This window comes from Manis javanica, chromosome 9 (assembly GCF_040802235.1).
Source record: "Manis javanica isolate MJ-LG chromosome 9, MJ_LKY, whole genome shotgun sequence".
In the NCBI taxonomy this organism is placed as follows: Eukaryota; Metazoa; Chordata; class Mammalia; order Pholidota; family Manidae; genus Manis; species Manis javanica.
In genome coordinates, this window is record NC_133164.1 from 113,137,783 (window position 1) to 113,157,699 (window position 19,917).

General features: G+C 37.4%; 2 protein-coding genes across 24 annotated transcripts in view; one reads left to right on the plus strand and one right to left on the minus strand.

The window, feature by feature from the left end:
- The window catches only part of PIGN (phosphatidylinositol glycan anchor biosynthesis class N), a 114,810-nt gene extending 111,830 nt beyond the window's left edge, over nucleotides 1-2,980 (minus strand). For 6 of the 14 annotated variants that reach the window (XR_012121257.1, XM_073213178.1, XM_073213176.1 and 3 more), the window contains exons 1-3: nucleotides 2,507-2,931; nucleotides 2,057-2,151; nucleotides 690-827 (exon numbers count right to left, since the gene is read on the minus strand). The gene's annotated coding sequence lies outside the window, so the exon portion shown is untranslated. The other 8 variants (XM_073213165.1, XM_073213167.1, XM_073213168.1 and 5 more) reach the window with 8 other exon arrangements.
- A 161-nt stretch (nucleotides 2,981-3,141) lies between these two features.
- The window catches only part of RELCH (RAB11 binding and LisH domain, coiled-coil and HEAT repeat containing), a 114,308-nt gene continuing 97,532 nt past the window's right edge, over nucleotides 3,142-19,917 (plus strand). For 8 of the 10 annotated variants that reach the window (XM_017651058.3, XM_037015711.2, XM_017651059.3 and 5 more), the window contains exon 1: nucleotides 3,144-3,915. In XM_017651058.3, the coding sequence (XP_017506547.2) occupies nucleotides 3,393-3,915 (523 nt within the window). In that variant the 5' untranslated portion in view covers nucleotides 3,144-3,392. Of the gene's footprint in view, nucleotides 3,916-19,917 lie in introns of all 10 variants that reach the window. The other 2 variants (XR_001851773.3, XM_073213164.1) reach the window with 1 other exon arrangement.

Sequence of the window (19,917 nt, forward strand, 5' to 3'; positions counted from 1 at the left end):
AAACCTTTTATGCTTGTGTCATTTATTATAAAATTGCAGTGATTCCAATATATCATCTTTTACATATTACCTATTTTATTATTGCCAACCATGTATATATTATACAAAGTTATTACTTAATATTTCTCTTTATGAGAATTGGTACTTTATTCAGATTTATTGAAAAAGAAAACTTTATCATAGTTGAGTCATGGAAATCTACTGAAATAAATGAAGAACTACTAAAAATTTTTAAAGACACATATCCATGTACCAATTAAAGTTATTTAACTTATACCTCTGGAATGTTTACCACACACTGAAAAATAATTTAAAAATTAATTATTTCTAAAACTTACAGTCAACCAAATACTTATATTTAAAATGTTATACTTAAAGTGGTTACTTAAGATTATTAAAGCCAAAAATAATTTCTTAAACACTAAAATGATTGAAGTGCTTGGAAAAAAGCTCCTTTAAGTTTTCATCACTAAGATACAAAGTTCAATGCCCTGATTATTCAATGAAATATTAGCTGTAAAGACATACATTGATACAAATCTTGCTAAGTAGAAAGAAAATTTCCTAACAATACATAAGCAGAGATCAGAATTATTAAACTAGAATTATTAATATTCTAGTATATGCTACTTAGACAACTTAAATTGGTAAGTAAACCTCTATGTACTGTTGAAAACAAAAGTACTTACCGAGAAGACTGGCCAGTTGATTTGTTATGGGTTTAGAAGGTCATATAAACAAGTCCATGATTATAGGATAAAAAGTAGAGTCAGATTTGTGCAGAAAGCCAATCATGGAAGACCATCTACATCCAACTTCTTACAACTCTAAGGAAACATATTTTACATTTATTTTCAGCTTACATTTTCGAAGTCAGACTATAAATTAAGCATAGTCCCATTAGGCCCTACTGACTTAATTGTCTTTTCCAAATTAGGTGCTAAACAGTTGAAATTTGTTTTATTTTTAAACTGTCAAACATTCTCAATATATGCTACTCTTGCATTAATTGATAACCGACTATAATAACAAGACTTACGGTATACTGGGTACCAGGTACTGTAACAAGCACAATCTTAATTCTGTGTAATTTCATTATCCCTGTGATAGATAGAAGTGAGGCTGAGAGAAGTTAAGTAACTTTTTAAAGGTCTCAGAGCAAATAATTGGTAGAACTGGGATAAGAACTTAACGCTCTTCTACCTGATAAGCATAATCCTCTTCAGGGATCCTAAGTGTGGAAGATTTCTAAAATTCCTCATTACAGAGGTAGAAATATTGTATATAAACAATCCATTTCTAATCATACCCTTTCCATGCCATTCACTAATCCCTCCCATCCCTCCATTCCAGAAATTTGTTCCATTTTCAATTTCTCTGGCAAACTCAATTACAATAATAATAACAATCTTTTTTTCTAAGAAAAATGTAACAGGCTACAGCACTGGCTACTTTGATACTATTTCCCTAAGATTGGTGACTTCTGCATATTTTTTCATGCAAAATATGGCACAGAAAAATATTTAAAGCTTGAACATTAGGAGCTAATGTTTTATAACAAATGCACAAATTCTTAGCATTAACAATTGAAAAAAAAAGTAGCAAAACAAAACAAAACAAAAAACCCAAAGCTTCATTCACATGAAAATTTTAATTTACTGAGCCTGGGTAAATTGAAATTAAAGCCTGCATTTAACTGTTGGCATATCTTCACATGTAAACTAATAGCCTAACCTAAGGTTATATAAGAATGCTCTATTTTTACTTTTCTACAGAGCTAAAGGAGGTACTTTACTGTTTCAATGTAATATGTAACTCACCTGATAAAATAATTACTGCCATCTACTTATTTTGGTGTCTATAGAGAAGCTATATAGGAAGAAAGGAAATCTAAAACCTGCAAAAGTAACAATTTATGTGTGAAGAAAATAGACGCTCTTAGTAATAGCGTTCTAATACAGTAGACTAGAAACTAACAACCCCGTTACCACCCCAGACTGTAATCAAGGAATGGCATAAAAGATAAACGTTGAACTTTCAAACTTAGCATACTTACTTCATGTGCTAACGTTTGATAAAGGAATTCAAAACTGTCTAAAGCATCCAAGTTTTAAAATAATTAAGTTTCACGGTCAGTATCTTGATTCCAGCCTAAATGGACAAGTAGGAAAGGTTGTGAGGTATTGTGGGAGAAGAATGGCTTTGCACATAAGAGAATTTGATTTTAGTTCCTTTGAATTCTTCTTAGTGGGGCTGACTTGACCAAGTCACTGAACGTTTCTAGACTTTGTTTACTTATCTCCCTACTGATGGGACTGCATTTGCTATTTTGAAGGGTCCCTATTGTGCAAATTGTGTGTGAAATCTTAAGTGCTTACTGAGCCCCAGTTTGTTACCCAAGTAGAGGCTCTCAGGGTATTCACGGATCCCAGCAAATCCAAACATTTTCCATTTACTCTCCCCACCTCCCACACCCCACGCCATCCCGCCCTTTCATGGCACTGACTCAGTGAGGTGAAGGCACGCTGCCAGGAGTGCGATGTCAGTGCTGTTTCCAGGACGAAGCAGGCACTTGGCTGGAAGGGGAAGGAGAGAAAGGAATTCTGATCACTGCTCTGGGCACCTGCTCCACGTGCGGAGAAAACGTCACCAGCAGGCAGCAAGCAGCAGGAACAAGTGAAGCGTGCTCGGGAAGGAGGGCGTCCGCGAGCGTGAGGCCAGTGTGGGTGCCGCGGTACCTGTGCGCACTGGTCCCCGGCCTTTACCTGGGGCTTATCCGAGTCAGGCCGGATCCCTGGAATGAGGCCTCCTCAGCGTGAAAGGAAGACCTTGTTCTCGGACAGAGTTCCCTTCCGCCTCTTGAAAGGAGAGCCCAGAGAACGCTCCTAAGCCACGGTCATAGCCGCCCCTCAACCGCGGAACGCCCCCGAAACCTACCTGGCCAGCGACTGATCTCGCGATAATTCCAGGACCCGTCCTCAGTAACTCCAGCCCTCCTCCTCCTCCGGCCAATCAAACAGAAGTAGGGGCGGGGTTTTGCGTTTAAACGGGAAGCGGGGCCTTCAATCTTTGCTCGCCGTAGTTCAGAACGGGCGGGCCTGGGCGGGGCTGGAGCGCTGAGAGAGGCAGGACACCCACCACTTCTCGCGAGACTGGAGACCAGGAAGACGCCTGCAGAGCCCGGCTGCTGGTGCAGCAGCGGCTGAGGCAGCGGTGCTGCTGCATCCCGACGTTCGTCCTCCCAGCCTACGCCGGGTCTCCAGGTGGGGAGGTGGGACGTGGCCAGGCCGGGGCTGTGGAGGTCCGCACTGCCCTCTGGGAATCGAGGGGGGATTGAGACTGTGGCCTCTCGGAGCCAGTAAGGGAGGCGCCCACACTTCTGACAGGTTAAGATGGCGGCGATGGCGCCTGGAGGTAGTGGCAGTGGTGGCGGCGGCGTGAATCCATTCCTCAGCGATTCGGACGAGGACGACGACGAGGTAGCGGCGACCGAGGAACGGCGAGCAGGACTTCGGCTGGGCTCCGGGGGCTGTCTAGATCCTGGCTCTGCGGACTCGCTGTCGCCCCAGGATCCCGTGGCCTTAGGGAGCAGTGCGCGGCCAGGGCTCCTAGGGGAGGCCTCGGCGGGGGCCCTGGGGGGCAGCGGGGAGGCCCCGGCCCGCTTATCCATTGATGCGATCGCGGCTCAGCTGTTGCGCGATCAGTATTTGCTGACTGCCTTGGAGCTGCACACCGAGCTGCTGGAGAGCGGCCGCGAGCTGCCTCGGCTGCGCGACTACTTCTCCAATCCCGGCAACTTCGAGAGGCAGAGCGGGACCCCGCCGGGGCTGGGGGCGCCAGGGATCCCTGGAGCAGCCGGCGTTGGAGGCGCAGGAGGTCGGGAGCCGAGCACGACGTCTGGAGGAGGGCAGCTCAGTAAGTGAATACAGCCTGTCGCTGGCAGGGTCGCTGGGATCGTCGGGGAAGAGCTGTTTCTGGGCGCGTACTAGTGGTATTGGGGACCTTTTGGAGGGAGTTTGGAGGGGTTGGGGGTCTTCTACGATGCCAGCAGAGGATCTGGCAGTGACTGTTCTCTCTGCCTGCGGCCAACCCTTGGCTGGACTTGAACTTGACCCTGCACCTCCTGTTGGCGTCAGTATCTATGAAATACCCTATTTATAGTTCACTGGCTATTAGGGGACTCCAGTCGGCGCCTTTGCTAACGAGTTTATCGCTTTAATCATTTTTCCTTTTTCTCCAATCTCCTTAATCATCACTACCAGAAAATAGTGTTTTTAAAATTGCTCTCAGTAATTCGTTGACTCAAAGTCAGAGACAGAAAAGAATAGGAAATACTCTCTCTGCGAAGTCAAATCCATTAAAGACACTTTGGGATGATGACTTTCTCAATAACTGGATTTTCTGCTGCGTAAAGTGTGTTCTGTTTAAGTAAAAGCCAGTTCAATTTCGATTGCTTAATTTGAGTTGTTTCCAAGATTACAAAATCTAAGGAGCAGGGCAGACAAGTTTTGCCTGCAGGCTATCTCCAGATACCACCACTTTGCAGGCTTTTTTAATCTGCATAAGCTAGCAATTTACTTTTTTCCCTTGTTAGAATCATTCCTAACAGTATAGAGTACTGTTTATACTGTTTACCCCATTCATCCTATATTTATAAGCATTTCTTATGGTTCTAAAACGTACTCTCAAGGGTGTGTACAGGGTTCCCTTTACACTCCCTTTTGGAAGGCATCTTCAATATTCCCTTCCTAATAGTATGAAATGTTTTAGTGTGTCATATGAGGCCCCCTTGAATTTACTAACAAATGTTAAATATGCAGTTTTAAAGTTAGAGTCTAATTGATTATGTTTTGTCTCTATGTTTTTGAATGCTACCAGAGACTTATATTGCCAAACTTAAATACACTGAACGTACAGAGTGTGCTTTTTCTATCAAGGTGAATCCTAAGAAGCTTTCCCTCTTGCCTATGGAATGTTCTCAGCAGATGTAGTTTTCTTACTCAGTGTATAGGATAAACTTCCTTTTCAGGATGAGATTTTCTCATTGCTGGCCAGCCTACCTGTCACCTTTGTAAATGCTTCCTACACTCTCCTGGCTGAGTTAGTTGCTCGGTTCTTTGATGATGCTACTTTCAAACCTCATCCATAGCCTTCAACTACTTTATTTCATTTGTTGACAATTTCTCTGTTAGTCAGTTCTTGAGGGACATCTTTATATTCCTCACACTTTATACAGTCCCTGGACTAATGTTTAACATAACTGAATGGCATCTGCTTTTTTTCTACTGTATTAATATGATTCCTTATGTATAATAAAGTTATATTAATTAACATTATATATTCCTTATATAATATATATTCCTTATATTTTATATACATATATATAGTGTAAAGTTAATATAACATATTCTTCGTAACTTAACCTTTTCAGCCTACCTATTATGGCTTGATATCGCAGTTTATAGTGAAAATTCCTCTTAAAACCTTTTTGTACAGAAATGTTTATATGTATAATTCAGACTTTAAATGTTTTAGCAGTGTTTTAGATTAAAAATTGACATCTAAATGCCTTTGCATTGTACATTTTTATAGTTTAGTGAAATAAGTCTTGTGATCAAATCATAATTTAACTATAATCAAATGTTCATGTGCTTTCCTATTATTTTCATTTATTTGGATTTGTTCTAGATACTGGAAATATATTCACACACTATTTTCAAGTTACTGTAAAACAAATAAGCAGTGGAGTTAAAAATCGAAATTATAATCACACCAATGGTATTTGCCTTTCCTGTCTGTTCTATGCATATATTTTGAAAAGCAAAAATTGGATTAAATTGTTTGTCAGTTTTACATCATTTGACAGGCACTGTAATTTTTACTGTCAACTGACATGAAATTGCATACAATAAAATGCACCCATAAGTTTGATCAGTTTTGAAAAACTAATTAGTCACTATTTATGTTAAAATACAGAACATTTTTATTTTCTCCAGAATTCCTTCATTTTCCTTTTCATTCAGTATCCACAGTCCCACCTTTGAATCTGCAGTGATCACTTTTTAAAAATTTTAATTTTGGGTATCATTAATCTACATACATGAGGAACATTATGTTTACTAGACTTGCCCTATCATCAAGTCCCCCACTACATACCCCATTACAGTCACTGGCCATCAGCATAGTAAGATGCTGTAGAATCACTACTTATCTTCTCTGTGTTGTACAGCCCTCCCTGTGCCCTGCCCTACATTATGTCTGCTAATAGTAATGCCCCTTTTTTTCCCCTTAGCCTCCCTTCCCACCCATCCTCCCCAGTTCCTCTCCCTTTGGTAACTGTTAGTCCATTCTTGGATTCTGTGAGTCTGCTGCTGTTCTGTTCCTTCAGTTTTTTTCTTTGTTCTTAGGCTCCACAGATGAGTGAAATCATTTGGTATTTGTCTTTTTCTGCCTGGCTTATTTCAATGAGCATAATACCCTCTAGCTCCATCCATGTTGTTGCAAATGGTAGGATTTGTTTTCTTCTTATGGCTGAATAATATTCCATTGTGTATATGTACCACCTCTTATTTATCCATTCATATACTGATGGACACTTACGTTGCTTCCATTTCTTGGCTATTATAAATAGTGCTGCGATAAACATAGGGGTGCATCTGTCTTTTTCAAACTGGGCTGCTGCATTCTTAGGGTAAATTCCTAGAAGTGGAATTCCTGGGTCAAATGGTATTTCTATTTTGAGTTTTTTGAGGAACCTCCATACTGCTTTCCACAATGGCTGAACTAATTTACATTCCCACCAGCAGTGTAGGAGGGTTCCCCTTTCTCTACAACCTTGCCAACATTTGTTGTTTGTCTTTTGGATGGTGGCGATCCTTACTGGTGTGAGGTGATATCTCATTGTGGTTTTTAATTTGCATTTCTCTGATTATTAGCGATGTGGAGCATCTTTTAATGTGCCTGTTGGGCATTTGAATTTCTTCTTTGGAGAAGTGTCTGTTCAGATCCTCTGCCCATTTTTAAATTGGATTATTTGCTTTTTTCTTATTGAGGTACATGAGTTCTTTATATATTTTGATGTCAACCCTTTATCGGATCTGTCATTTATGAATATATTCTCCTGTACTGTAGGATGCCTTTTTGTTCTGTTGATGGTGTCCTTTGCTGTACAGAAGCTTTTCAGCTTGATATAGTTCCACTTGCTTATTTTTGCTTTTATTTCCCTTGCCCAGGGATATATGTTCATGAAGAAGTTGTTCATATTAATGTCTAAGAGATTTTTGCCTATGTTTTTTCCTATGAGTTTTATGACTGATCACTATTAAACATGATTTTGCAATCTGGGTTTGGGCACTATGAAAATATGGGGTTTGATGATTATTTGTTGTAGCTGTGTCCTTTGCATTCTAGAATGTTCAACAGAATACTTGGCCTTTCCATCTATTAGATGCCAGTAGTAAGCACCCACACCCCATCCCCCAAGTAAAGACAACCAAAAATGTCTCCAGCATGCTCCACGGAAGGGGAGGGCAAAATTTCCCAAGTTAAGAAGTACATCTATAGTGCGTTAAGTGTTGCCTGTCTAGAATTTCATATAAATAAAATCATGGAGCATATGTTCTTCTGGCTCAGCATAATGTTTCTGAAATTAATCCATGTTTGTTGTGTATATTAGCAGTTCATTCCTTTCGAGTTTATCCATTCATCTCTTATTAGAGAAACATTTGTGTTTTTTCCAATTTGGGGCTGTATGAATATAGCTGCCATGACCATGCTTGTACAGATTTTTCATGGACATATGTTTTCCTGTTTTCTTTTGGGTAATACTTAGGAATAGAATTACTGGGTCATATCGTTATTGTATATTTAAGTTTATAAGAAAGTGTTAGACTTTTCCAGAGTGGCTGTACAGTTTAAAATTCCCATCACCAGTGTATGAGTTACAATTAGATACATTCCCTAAACACTTGGTATTTTAAGGTTTTTATTTAACTAATTTTACTGAGAGTGTTGTGGTATCTCGTTGTTTCAATTTTCATTTCCCTGAGGTCTAGTGATGCTGAGATCCTTCTCATGAGCTTTTTGCCATTAGTGTATCTTATAATGTGAAATGTCTGTTCATGTCCTTTCTCAGTTGGTAGGGGAGGTCTCATAGTTCTTTATATGTTAGGTACCCAAGTACTTTATCAGTGTGTGTTTTGCAAATGTTTTTCTCAGTATGGTTTGGTTTGCCTTTTCACTCGTTTAACAGTGTGACTTATGAACAAAAGTTCTAAGTTTCATTAAGTCCGGTCAACTTTTTTCCTTAATGATTCATGCTCTTTTTGTTCTACATCAGAAATATTTGCCTACCCCAAGTTTTATAGTTTTAGCTTTAACAATTAGGTCTAATGAAATGCATTTTAATGAATGTATCATAAAAAGCAGAAATATTTCTTAAATATTCCTTCTAAAAACATGCACTTATAGCACAAACTTTAGCACATTTAAATACAGATGCATTTTTGAGAAAGAATTAAAGATAGTGGCGTGAGAGGTGAGACAGAGGCTTCCTCCTAAAACCACATATAATATGAAAATATAATTAATACAACTAATCCTGAGAGAGCAACAGGAAAGAGTAGTGCGCAGGACTGCATACACCTGGAGGAAAAAGCAGACCTAATGGAATGGGGTAACATACCAAAGCTGTGGCACAGCAGGACCCAAGCCCTTCCCCCACCCCAGCTCACCAGCAGGAGGAAGAGAAATGAAGCAGGGAGGGAGTGGAGGCCTGGGACTGCTGAATACCTAACTCCAGAGATCTGTTCTGGGAGCACAAACTTACATTTCATGGTGCTTTCATGATACTCTCGTGATTACAGGGTTGGAAAGTTAAGACAAACAGAATTCCTGGAGAGACTTGAGATTGCAGCCACTGTGGAAAACAGGGATCCATATCTGGCTTCTCCAGGACAAAAGCTTATACCTGTGTGCTCAGCCCACTGCTTCAGGCAGTGGAGACAGGCATAGCAGCCGGGAAGCAGGAAGCAGCTCTTTCCTCCCTGCAGGCACCAATACCACTCCACTGTGACCCCCAACATTGCTTCAGGGGCTGAGCAGCTCCAGAGTAGAGCTTCTGGACACTAGAGGGCACCATACACAAATATGAAATGCCAAGGGAACCTGGTCCAGAGTAACATTAATATAACTCCGGAGAAAGATTAAAATGACATGGACTTCATGACTCTTCCTGAGAGGGAGTTCAAAATAAAAAATCATCAACATGCTAATGGAGGTACCAAAAGATATCCAGGAACTCAGGAATGAACTCTGGTTGGAGATCCAATTATTGAAGAACAAAATGGAGGGTATTAAAAGCAGGTTGTACACAGTGGAGGAGACGATAAATGAAATAGAATAGAGAAGAGGAATACAAAGAAGCTGAGGCACAGAGAGAAAAAAGGATCTCTAAGAATAAAAGAATATTGAGAGAACTGTGTGACCAATCCAAACAGAACAATATTCGCATTATAGGGGTGCCAGAAGAAGAGAGAGAGAAAGGGATAGAAAGTGTCTTTGAGGAGGTAATTGCTGAAAACTTCCCCAAGCTGGGGAAGGAGATAGTCTCTCAGGCCATGGAGATCCACAGATATCCCAACACAAGGGACCCAAGGAAGACAACACCAAGATATATAGTAATAAAATTGGCAAAGATCAAGGATAAGGACAGACTGTTAAAAGCAGCCAGACAGAGAAACAAGATCACATACAAAGGAAAGCCCATCAGGCTAACATCAGACTTCTCAGCAGAAACCTTACAGACCAGAAGGGAGTGGCATGATGTACTTAATGCAATGAAGCAGAAGGGCCTGGAACCAAGATTACTTTATCCGGCAAGATTATAATTTAAATTTGAAGGAGGGATTAAACAATTTCCAGTTAAGCAAAAGCTGAGAGAATTTACCTCCCACATACTATCTCTGCAGTCTATTTTGGAGGGACTGCTATAGATGGAAGTGTTCCTAAGGTTGAGTAGCTGTCACCAGAGGTCATAAAACCACAGTAAAGAAAGTAGAACACCTAATTACTAAGCAAATACAAAATTAAATTAACTATCCCCAAGGTCAATCAAGGTATAGACAAAGAATACAGAATATGACACCTAATATATAAACAATGGAGGAGGAAGAAAAAGGAGGAGAAAAAGAAAACCTTTAGATTGTGTTTGTAAAAGCATATTAAGTGAGTTAAGTTAAACTCTTAGATAGTAAGGAAGTTAACCTTGAACCTTTGGTAACCACAAATCTAAAATCTGTGATGGCAATAAGTACATACCTATTGATAATCTCCCTAACTGTAAATGGACTGAATGCACCAATCAAAAGACACAGAATCACTGAATGGATAAAAAAACAAGACCCATCTATATGCTGCCTACAAGAGACTCACTTTAAACCCAAAGACATGCACAGACTAAAAGTGAAGGGAATGGAGAAAAGATATTTCATGCAACTAACAGAAAAAAGCAGGAATTGCAATATTTGTATCAGAGAAAATAGACTTCAAAATGAAGAAAGTCACAAGAGACAAAGAAGGACATTACATAATGAGAATGGGGTCAATCCAACAAGAAGATATAACCATTATAAATATCTATGCTCCCAATACAGGAGCACCCACATATGTGAAACAAACACTAACAGAATTAAAAGGGGAAATAGAATGCAGTGCATTCATTCTAGGAGACTTCAACAGTCCACTCACTCTGAAGGACAGATCAACCAGACACAAGATAAGTAAGGAGACAGAGGCACTGGACAACACAATAGAACAGATGGACCTAACAGACATCTACAGAACTCTACACCCAAAGGCAACAGAATACACATTCTTCTCAAGTGCACATGGAACATTTTCAAGAATAGATCATATACTAGGCCACAAAAAGAGCCTCAGTAAATTCAAAAAGATTGAAATTGTGCCAACCAGTTTCTCAGACCACAAAGGTATGAAACTAGAAATAAATTACGCAAAGACAATGAAAAATACCACAAACACATGGAGGCTTCATGACATGCTCCTAAATAACCAATGGATCAATGACCAAATAAAAACAGAGATCAAGCAATATATGGAGAAAAATGACAATAATAATTCAACATCACAAAATCTGTGGGATGCAGCCAAGGCCATGCTAAGAGGAAAGTATATTGCAATACAGGACTACCTCAGGAAAGAAGAACAATCCCATATAAGCAGTCTGAACTCACAATTAATGGGACTAGAAAAAGAAGAACAAATGAGGCCCAAAGTCAGTAGAAGGAGTGACATAATAAAGATTAGAGCATAAATAAATAAAATTGAGAAGAATAAAACAATAGAAACAATCAATGAAAGCAAGAGCTGGTTCTTCAAGAAAATAAACAAAATACATAAACTCCTAGCCAGACTTATTAAGAGAAAAAGAGAATCAATACACATCAACAGAATCAGAAATGAGAAAGGAAACATCATGACGGACCCAACAGAAATACAAAGAATTATTAGAGACTTCTATGAAAACCTATATGCTAAGAAGCTGGAAAACCTAGAAGAAATGGACAACATCCTAGAAAAATACAACCTTCCAAAACTGACCAAGGAAGAAACACAAAATGTAAAGAAACCAATTACCAGCAAAGAAATTGAAGCGGTAATCAAAAAGCTACCAAAGAAAAAAACACCCGGGCCAGATGGATTTACCTCGGAATTTTATCAAACATTTAGTAAAGACCTAATACCCATTCTCCTTGAAATTTTCCAAAAATAGAAGGGAGGGAATACTTCCAAACTCATTCTCTGAGGCCAGCATCACTCTAATACCAAAACCAGGCAAAGATACAACAAAAAAAGAAAATTATAGACCAATATCCCTGATGAACGTAGATGCAAAAATACTCAACAAAATATTAGCAAACCGAATTCAAAAATACATCACAAAGATCATCCATCATGATCAAGTAGGATTTATGCCCAGGGATGCAAGAATGGTACAACATTAGAAAATCCATCAACATCATCAACCACACCAACAAAAAGAAGGACAAAATGCACATGATCATCTCCATAGATGCTGAAAAAGCATTTGACAAAATTCAACATCCATACATGATAAAAACTCTCAACAAAATGGGTATAGAGGGCAAGTACCTCAACATAATAAAGGCCATATATGACAGACCTACAGCCAACATTATACTTAACAGTGAGAAGCTGAAAGCTTTTCCTTTAAATTGGAAACAAGACAAGGATGCCCACTTTCCCCACTTCTATTCAACATAGTACTGGAGGTCCTAGCCACAGCCATCAGACAACACAAAGAAATAAAAGGCCTCCAAATTGACAAGGAAGAAGTTAAACTGTCCCTGTTTGCAGATGACATGATATTGTACATAAAAAACCCTAAAGAATCCACTCTAAAACTACTAGATCTAATATCTGAATTCAGCAAAGTTGCAGGATACAAAATTAATACACAGAAATCTGTGGCATTCCTATACATTAACAATGAACTAGCAGAGAGAGAAATCAGGAAAACAACTTCATTCACAATTGCATCAAAATAATAAAATACCTAGGAATAAACCTAACCAAGACCTATACTCTGAAAACTACAAGACACTCATGAGAGAAATTAAAGAAGATACCAGTAAATGGAAACACATCCTGTGCTCATGGATAGGTAGAATTAATATTGTTAAAATGACCATCCTACCTAAAGCAATCTATAGATTCAATACAATTCCTATCAAAATACCTACAGCATTGTTCAACGAACTAGAGAAAATCATCCAAAAATGCATATGGAACCACAAAATACCTCAAATAGCCAAAGCATTCTAAGAAGGAAGAATAAAGTTGGGGGCATTACGCTCCCCAACTTCAAGCTCTACTACAAAGCCACAGTAATCAAGACAATTTGGTACTGGCACAAGAACAGAACCATAAACCAATGGAACAGACTAGAGAGCTCTGATATAAACCCAACCATATATGGTCAGTTAATATATGATAAAGGAGCCATGGACATACAATGGGGAAATGAAAGCCTCTTCAACAGCTGGTGTTGGCAAAACTGGACAGCTACATGCAAGAGAATAATACTGGATTATTGTTTAACCCCATACGCAAAAGTAAATTCGAAGTAGATTAAAGACCTGAATGTAAGTCATGAAACCATAAAACTCTTAGAAGGCAACATAGGCAAACATCTCCTGAATATAAACATGAGCAACTTCTTCCTGAATGCATCTCCTTGAGAAAGGGAAACAAAAGCAAAAATGAACTCATGGGACTACATCAAACTAAAAAGTTTTTGTACGGCAAAGAACATCATCGACAGAACAAAAAGGCATCCTACAGTATGGGAGAATATATTTGTAAATGACGTATCTGACAAGGGGTTAACATCCAAAATATATAAAGAACTTACACACCTAAACACCCAAGAAACAAATAACCTGATTAGCAAATGGGCAGTGGATATGAAGAGACAGTTTTCCAAAGAAGAAATTCAGATAGCCAGCAGACACATGACAGGATGCTCCACATCACTAATCATCAGGGAAATGCAAATTAAAACCACCATGAGATATCACCTCCCACAAGTATGGCCAGCATGGAAAAGACTAAGAACAACAAATGCTGGTGAGGATGTGGAGAAAGGGAAACCTTCCAACACTGCTGGTGGGAATGTAAGCTAGTTTAACCATTGTGGAAAGCAATATGGAGATTTCTCAAAAAACTAAAAATAGAGATACCACTTGACCCCAGAATCCCACTCCTTGGAATTTACCCAAAGAATACAACTTCTCAGATTCAAAAACACATATGCACCCCTATGTTTATTGCAGCACTTTTTACAATAGCCATGAAAGGGAAGCAACCTAAGTGTCCATCAGTAGATGAATAGAGAAAGAAGATGAGGTACATATACACAATAGAATATTATTCAGCCATAAGAAAGAAACAAATCCTACCGTTTGCAACAACATGGATGTAGCTGGAGGACATTATGCTCAGTGAGTTAAGCCAGGTGGAGAAAGACAAATGCCAAATGATTTTCCTCATTTGTGGAATGTAACAATGAAGGTAAACTGAAGGAACAAAATGGCAGCAGACTCAGAGACTCCACAAATAAATGAACTAGCAGTTACCAAAGGGGTGGGGGTGTGATAGGGCAGGTGGGAAGGTAGGAAGAAGGGGATTGAGGGGTATTATGTTTAGTACACAGGGTGTGGGGGATCACAGGAGAACAGTGTAGCACAGAAGGCACACAGTGGATCTGTGGCACCTTACTACACTGATGGACAGTGACTGCATTGGGGTATGGGTGGGGACTTGATAGTGTGGGTAAATATAGTAACCACATTGTTTTTTCATGTGAAACCTTCATAAGAGTGTATATCAATCATACCTTAATAAAAAATTAAATAAGTACATACATGCATACATACATAAATAAAGATGCATTTTATGTGTCAAAGTACCAATGCCTGCAAATGTCTTAATCCATGTAGAAAATAAATAAATGCTTGAGTAAGTTTGTAAAATTCCTTAGTAACATGTTTTGAAGATTTGACTAAGCTCGTGATACAGATTACAGTTTAGGGATTCTGAGGATGAATCTTTCTCTAGGACTGGACTATTATGCTTGTTTTTAAAAGTTCTATATTCAGTTGTAATGTATTGATTGTTGCTAGTTGGATTATGGTGTTATATAATACTGAGACAGGGACTGTGAGTGTAATCAGAGTAGGGTGAGGGCCTCCGGAAAAAGCAAGGCAGGATATTTACAGTCAGAGCAATGTAACTACATGCAAGAAACCCCCCCTACCAAACCTCTGTGTTAAACATTAAGCTCTAGAGTCATTCTTCAACGTATCTCTCAATAAAACCCTCTCCCTGGTTCTCCTACGTTGAGTGTTTTCTAAGTTCGACTCCGCAAACAAGAACCCTGGCATCAATACTAGATAAGAACTTTTTTGTTTATTTTAAGCAGTGTAAACGTTGATGGTATGAATCGTCTAAAATATTAAGTTACTTTGATTTTCTTGTATATATTTTTATGAGTGTCTGATCTGAAAATTCATAATACTTCAGAATAGTAAATGTATAACCAAAAGTAGTGTCCTGCATTTAATAATGTTGAAAAATTTAATTTTTGCAAGATTTACTGATTTATTTTCAAAAAGTCTGTTGACCTAGGTTAATGCTGTAATATGGTGGTGCTCTTACAATACTTTAAGAAGTATTCATACTGTATTTAATCTTTTCTTCACTTGAAGAGTAATCCACATTTATAAAACATTCAAATATTAAACCAGTTATAGTTTTATAAGTTTGATATTTTCAGTAGAATTTCTATTAATTGATTAAAGTTATCTTTAACAAATTCTCTGGGAAGTCTCAGTGTTTGATAAATTGTAGCATCATTGCAATGTTCCACCTAGATCTACTTAATGAACTAATTAGATCTTTTATATTTACTGTTACTTCCTTGTAAATACATTATTTATATATTTTTCCCCTGTGTTTTTTCGTATTGAGCTAGAGTAACTTCCATTTAGTAATTGCTTTTCTTTTCGGTTAGATTGTAAGATAAAAATTGTGACAATGTCATTGATTAACACTGAGCAGATTGATTGACACGGCAATATCTTAGCCAGATGAATGCTAGTTCCACTTGAAGCCTTAGAGCACTAGTCAAAATTGGACTGTAATTTCTTAGGATGATCCCAGCTTTTTTACAGTAGAAAGTAGGTGACCAAACAGGGAATACAAGTAATGTGCCTTCCAGTGATAGATTTCCTTTGTTCTGTATTTACTGTGACTTCACATTTTTCTAAGGCAGCTTGTCAGGAGGCAATCATTTGTGGTTGAATGTGACGATTTCACTCGTGAGCCTACAGCTTTTTTCTTAAGTCATCTTTCTCCTTTTTTAAAATTTTCTGTTTCATGGTCCTTCCCATATTTCTCAGAACCCTCAAGGAGTACATATCTCACTATGCTCAGTGTTCCCTTGTTTAGTATCACCAATGCTAGTAATGATTAATATCTTCCTAAGTTCCAATCTCTTTCACTTTACAAAGTAGCTCCTCCTTGTTGGTTTGAATTGGATGTAGTGCTACCTCAGAGAAAATATCAACAAAATTGAATAGACTCATTGCTTTTAGGTGAATGAGACTTTCTGCTATTGTCTGGATCACATACATTTCTAAATTTATCTGTTGCATAACTCATTTTTCCTGCCTATGACTTTCCAGTAGTTTCAACATTATTATTAATTCTTGTGGAAATTTAGTCAGCTATTTTCACTGCCTAGCACAATGATTTGAATATAGTTGGTATTCAGTATTTTATATTGGTCAGTGTATTTATTAAATTGTGTAATCAGTCAAGAATTCCAGGGATCCAAAAGATGTTTAATGCATGGCCTTAAGTTTATGTTCTTGATCGAGAGGTAAGACTAACACATGAGTGAACTATAGAATAGTTTTCTGTGATATAGATTATGGTATAAACATTCAGATACAGAAATATCATTGTTAATTGTGATAATGAAATGGCCCTGTACATGCAGGAAGTAAAATTTAAATTTAACCCTGAAGGACAGGTGAAATCTTGAATTAATAATAGCTTTATTAATTGACCATGTTTAGGCCCTATCCTGAGCGAGAAAAAGGAAAAGGAAGTGAGGGTAAAAAAAAGATAGTGTTTATTTTATATTTTGCTTTGCATACAACATCTTCTGGGAACATGGTTATCATTATCTGGTGTTTTCCTTAATATTACATTTGGGTAGTTGTAAAAATGTATGACATTTCAAACCATTGTGGAACTTTGACTAAAGGGAAGCAAGATAGGGGTGTTAATCAGGGAAAACAGACCTTACTTCTGTCAAAAATTAAAAATACCTTTCTGTTTTTCAAGCAACAAAGTTAGTAATCTTCAGAATGAATGTTTGCTTGTTTGTTTTTTAAAAACTTTGGTTGGAAAAAAAGCTTCCAGAATTGGTGTAATTTTCATTTGTCTGGTATTTTTAGGTCAAAATTAAATTTGGTTAATTTGTTTTTACATGGCTTTTAATTGTGTTCCCTACCCCCCACCACACCACACCCCCGTAGTTTTTTGATGATCAGCTGAAAAAGAACATGTACCTTGGTCTAAAAAGTCTTATATCTAAATTACAAATATCAGTTGAGAAAGATCTTCAATATTAGTAGCCTATTTTTATTCTTGCAGATAGTTGTTTTTATTGACTGCTACCCATAAGTATTGTGATATTTGATGCTAAAGTGTGGTTTCTAAATTATTCATACTAAAAACATACTTGTTAATGTTTAAGTAAGTAGTATTTTGCTATTGGGGCTTATTTTTGAATATAGTGCCTTTGATATTTTGGGGGATTTGTTAGTTTAGAGTTGATCTGCTTCAACTCTCTTATTATATGAGTATTTGTTTCAATAAAGCAATTTTTTTATATGTGATTGACATGTAACATTGTATTAGTTTTAGATATACAGTATAATTTTATGTATGTATATACTGGGGGATGATTACTACAACTTTAGTTAACATCACTACACATAGTTAAAATTTTTTTCTTGTGATGAGACTTTTAAGATTTCTCTTAGTCAAGCCCAGTGCTTGGCACACAGTAGGAACCCTTCCTCATTTCCTCTCAGGAGTTTTCTCTGTGACCCAGGCCTTTCACAGGTCCCTTGTGGAATGCCTTTAGATTTAGATGTCATTCTCCATCCCATGCCTGTCTTTCTGTCCTTATATATCCATTCACCCTCAAATCCCCATCAGCCCTGTTTCCCAAGCCCTCTTACCTTTAGTTAGTAACTACTCATGAGTTCTTAGATCAGACAAGGTGAGGGACTCACAGGGTGTTAGGGAGAAACAGGGAACAAGTAATGACAGGTATGATTGAGAGTTTTATAGGAGACAAAAAAATACCCTACTCTCAGTAACCTTCAAACTTTCAAATAGACATTACTGTATTGTTAATTGTTATCACCATACTGTACATTACGTCCCCAGGACTTATGTATCTTATAACTGGAAGTCTGTACCTGCAATTAACTTTTAAACTGGTTGCTGGCTCCATTTCACTGGAGCATGGGACGTTGATGATTCTGATTTCATGTATTCATACAGTTTCTTCAACTAAGGAAAAGTCTGCACAGAAATATCTGAACAAGTTGAGTGTGAATTGGCTAATTTACTTGAAAAATAGGTTTCTCAGGTTTCTAAGAAATGAATATCAGGTACACTTTAATACAGCAGTGATATTTATTATAATTCAATAAAAGATAACTACAGCAGGATCAAGAAGAATGTCTCAGAGGTGCTATGTTTGCATTATAGCAAGATTTATGACAGATCTCTCAAGTTGTCATGAACAAAATCGAGAAATATGGGCTTGATAAGAGTAGCTGAAGAAAAATGTGTAATTGATAAAAGAACTGTAGGTCTGTGCTGGTCTGCACCAACTACACTTTTGTCCTATTATTTGAAGACCATTGGACTTGTATTACCAGTATCTGATTGTCCGTTCTGCCTCTGCCTTTTACAAGCTCTGTTACCCTGGATAAATCATATAACATTTTTTGGGCCTTCTTTTTTTTAAAAGAGAGTAATCAATTTCCATGAGTCATAGGGTTTTAATGAAGTTCACATGAGAGTATGTATGTGAAAGTACTTTAAAAACTCATTTTATAATGATTCTTTCTTTTAAAAGAAAAAGTATAATGCAGTGAAGGAAAACAAGGTCAGATTTGCTGATGTTGAAAGGTTGAGAAAGATAGTTGATGTCTAACAATACTAATTCATAGGATTAAACTGGAGTAATGGATAGATGGTGTCCTAGTTAAAATAATGGCAGTTCCATCATAATTTTTATAGTGTTTAAACCATATTTCTAGCTAGAAAACTTTAAAAAACAGATATTAGGAACATCTATGCTTGAAATTCATATGGAGATTTGAGAGTGAATCTATTTGTGTAGACACCATAAATAAAATCGATGTCTGCTCATTTTAAAGGGAAAACTGCATAACATAGTAGTTAAGACCCCAGAGTTTGGAATCAGACTAACTGGCTTGGATCCTGTTACTGCCACTTCTGACTTTGTGATCTTGAACAAGTTACTTAAACTCTTTGTGCCTCAAGTTTTTTGTCTAAAAAAATGTGGGTAATAGTATCTGCTTCATCGGGCTTCTATAAGAGACTGCTGAGTTAATATTTATTAAGTCATTGGCACTAAGTATATAAATGTAAAATAAAAGGCAAACATTATTAGGATTTTGTAGTGGCTCATTAAAATGGCTACCATACATTTAATGCAAGGTATTTTATGTCTGTAAGGGCATCATTGTACCAACATTTTTATAGATTCTTAAATTATACTCATAAGTTATAGATTAAATATCATTTGTTCATTTTGGATTGTTAGGCAATTGTTAGTTATTCAATTTTATAACTAACTGATGGGCAGAAAAGGAGATTTGTCTTTATTTGGAACTTAATATTTTTAAAAAATCAATATATGTTGCCATTTACAGAACAAATATTTTAAAAGCAGAAGAGCAGAGGAAGACAAATTGAGCTCAGGAACAGAATACAGCCCTCAAGCTCAATAGTCTTTAATATAGGAAAAAAGAGCCAAAGCAATTGGGGAAGGGTAGACTATTTAATAAGTGATTTTTTTCCTTCTGGAGGGAAATTAAATTATTTCTTTATTTCCCAGCATATTCATATACACACACCAAAACAAAGTCCCCAGATGAATTAAAATACTAACTGTAAGAAATGAACATGAAAACTTTTTGAAGATAACAAAGTAAAAGACAAGCTGTATACTGGAACCTATTTGCCACATATATACTG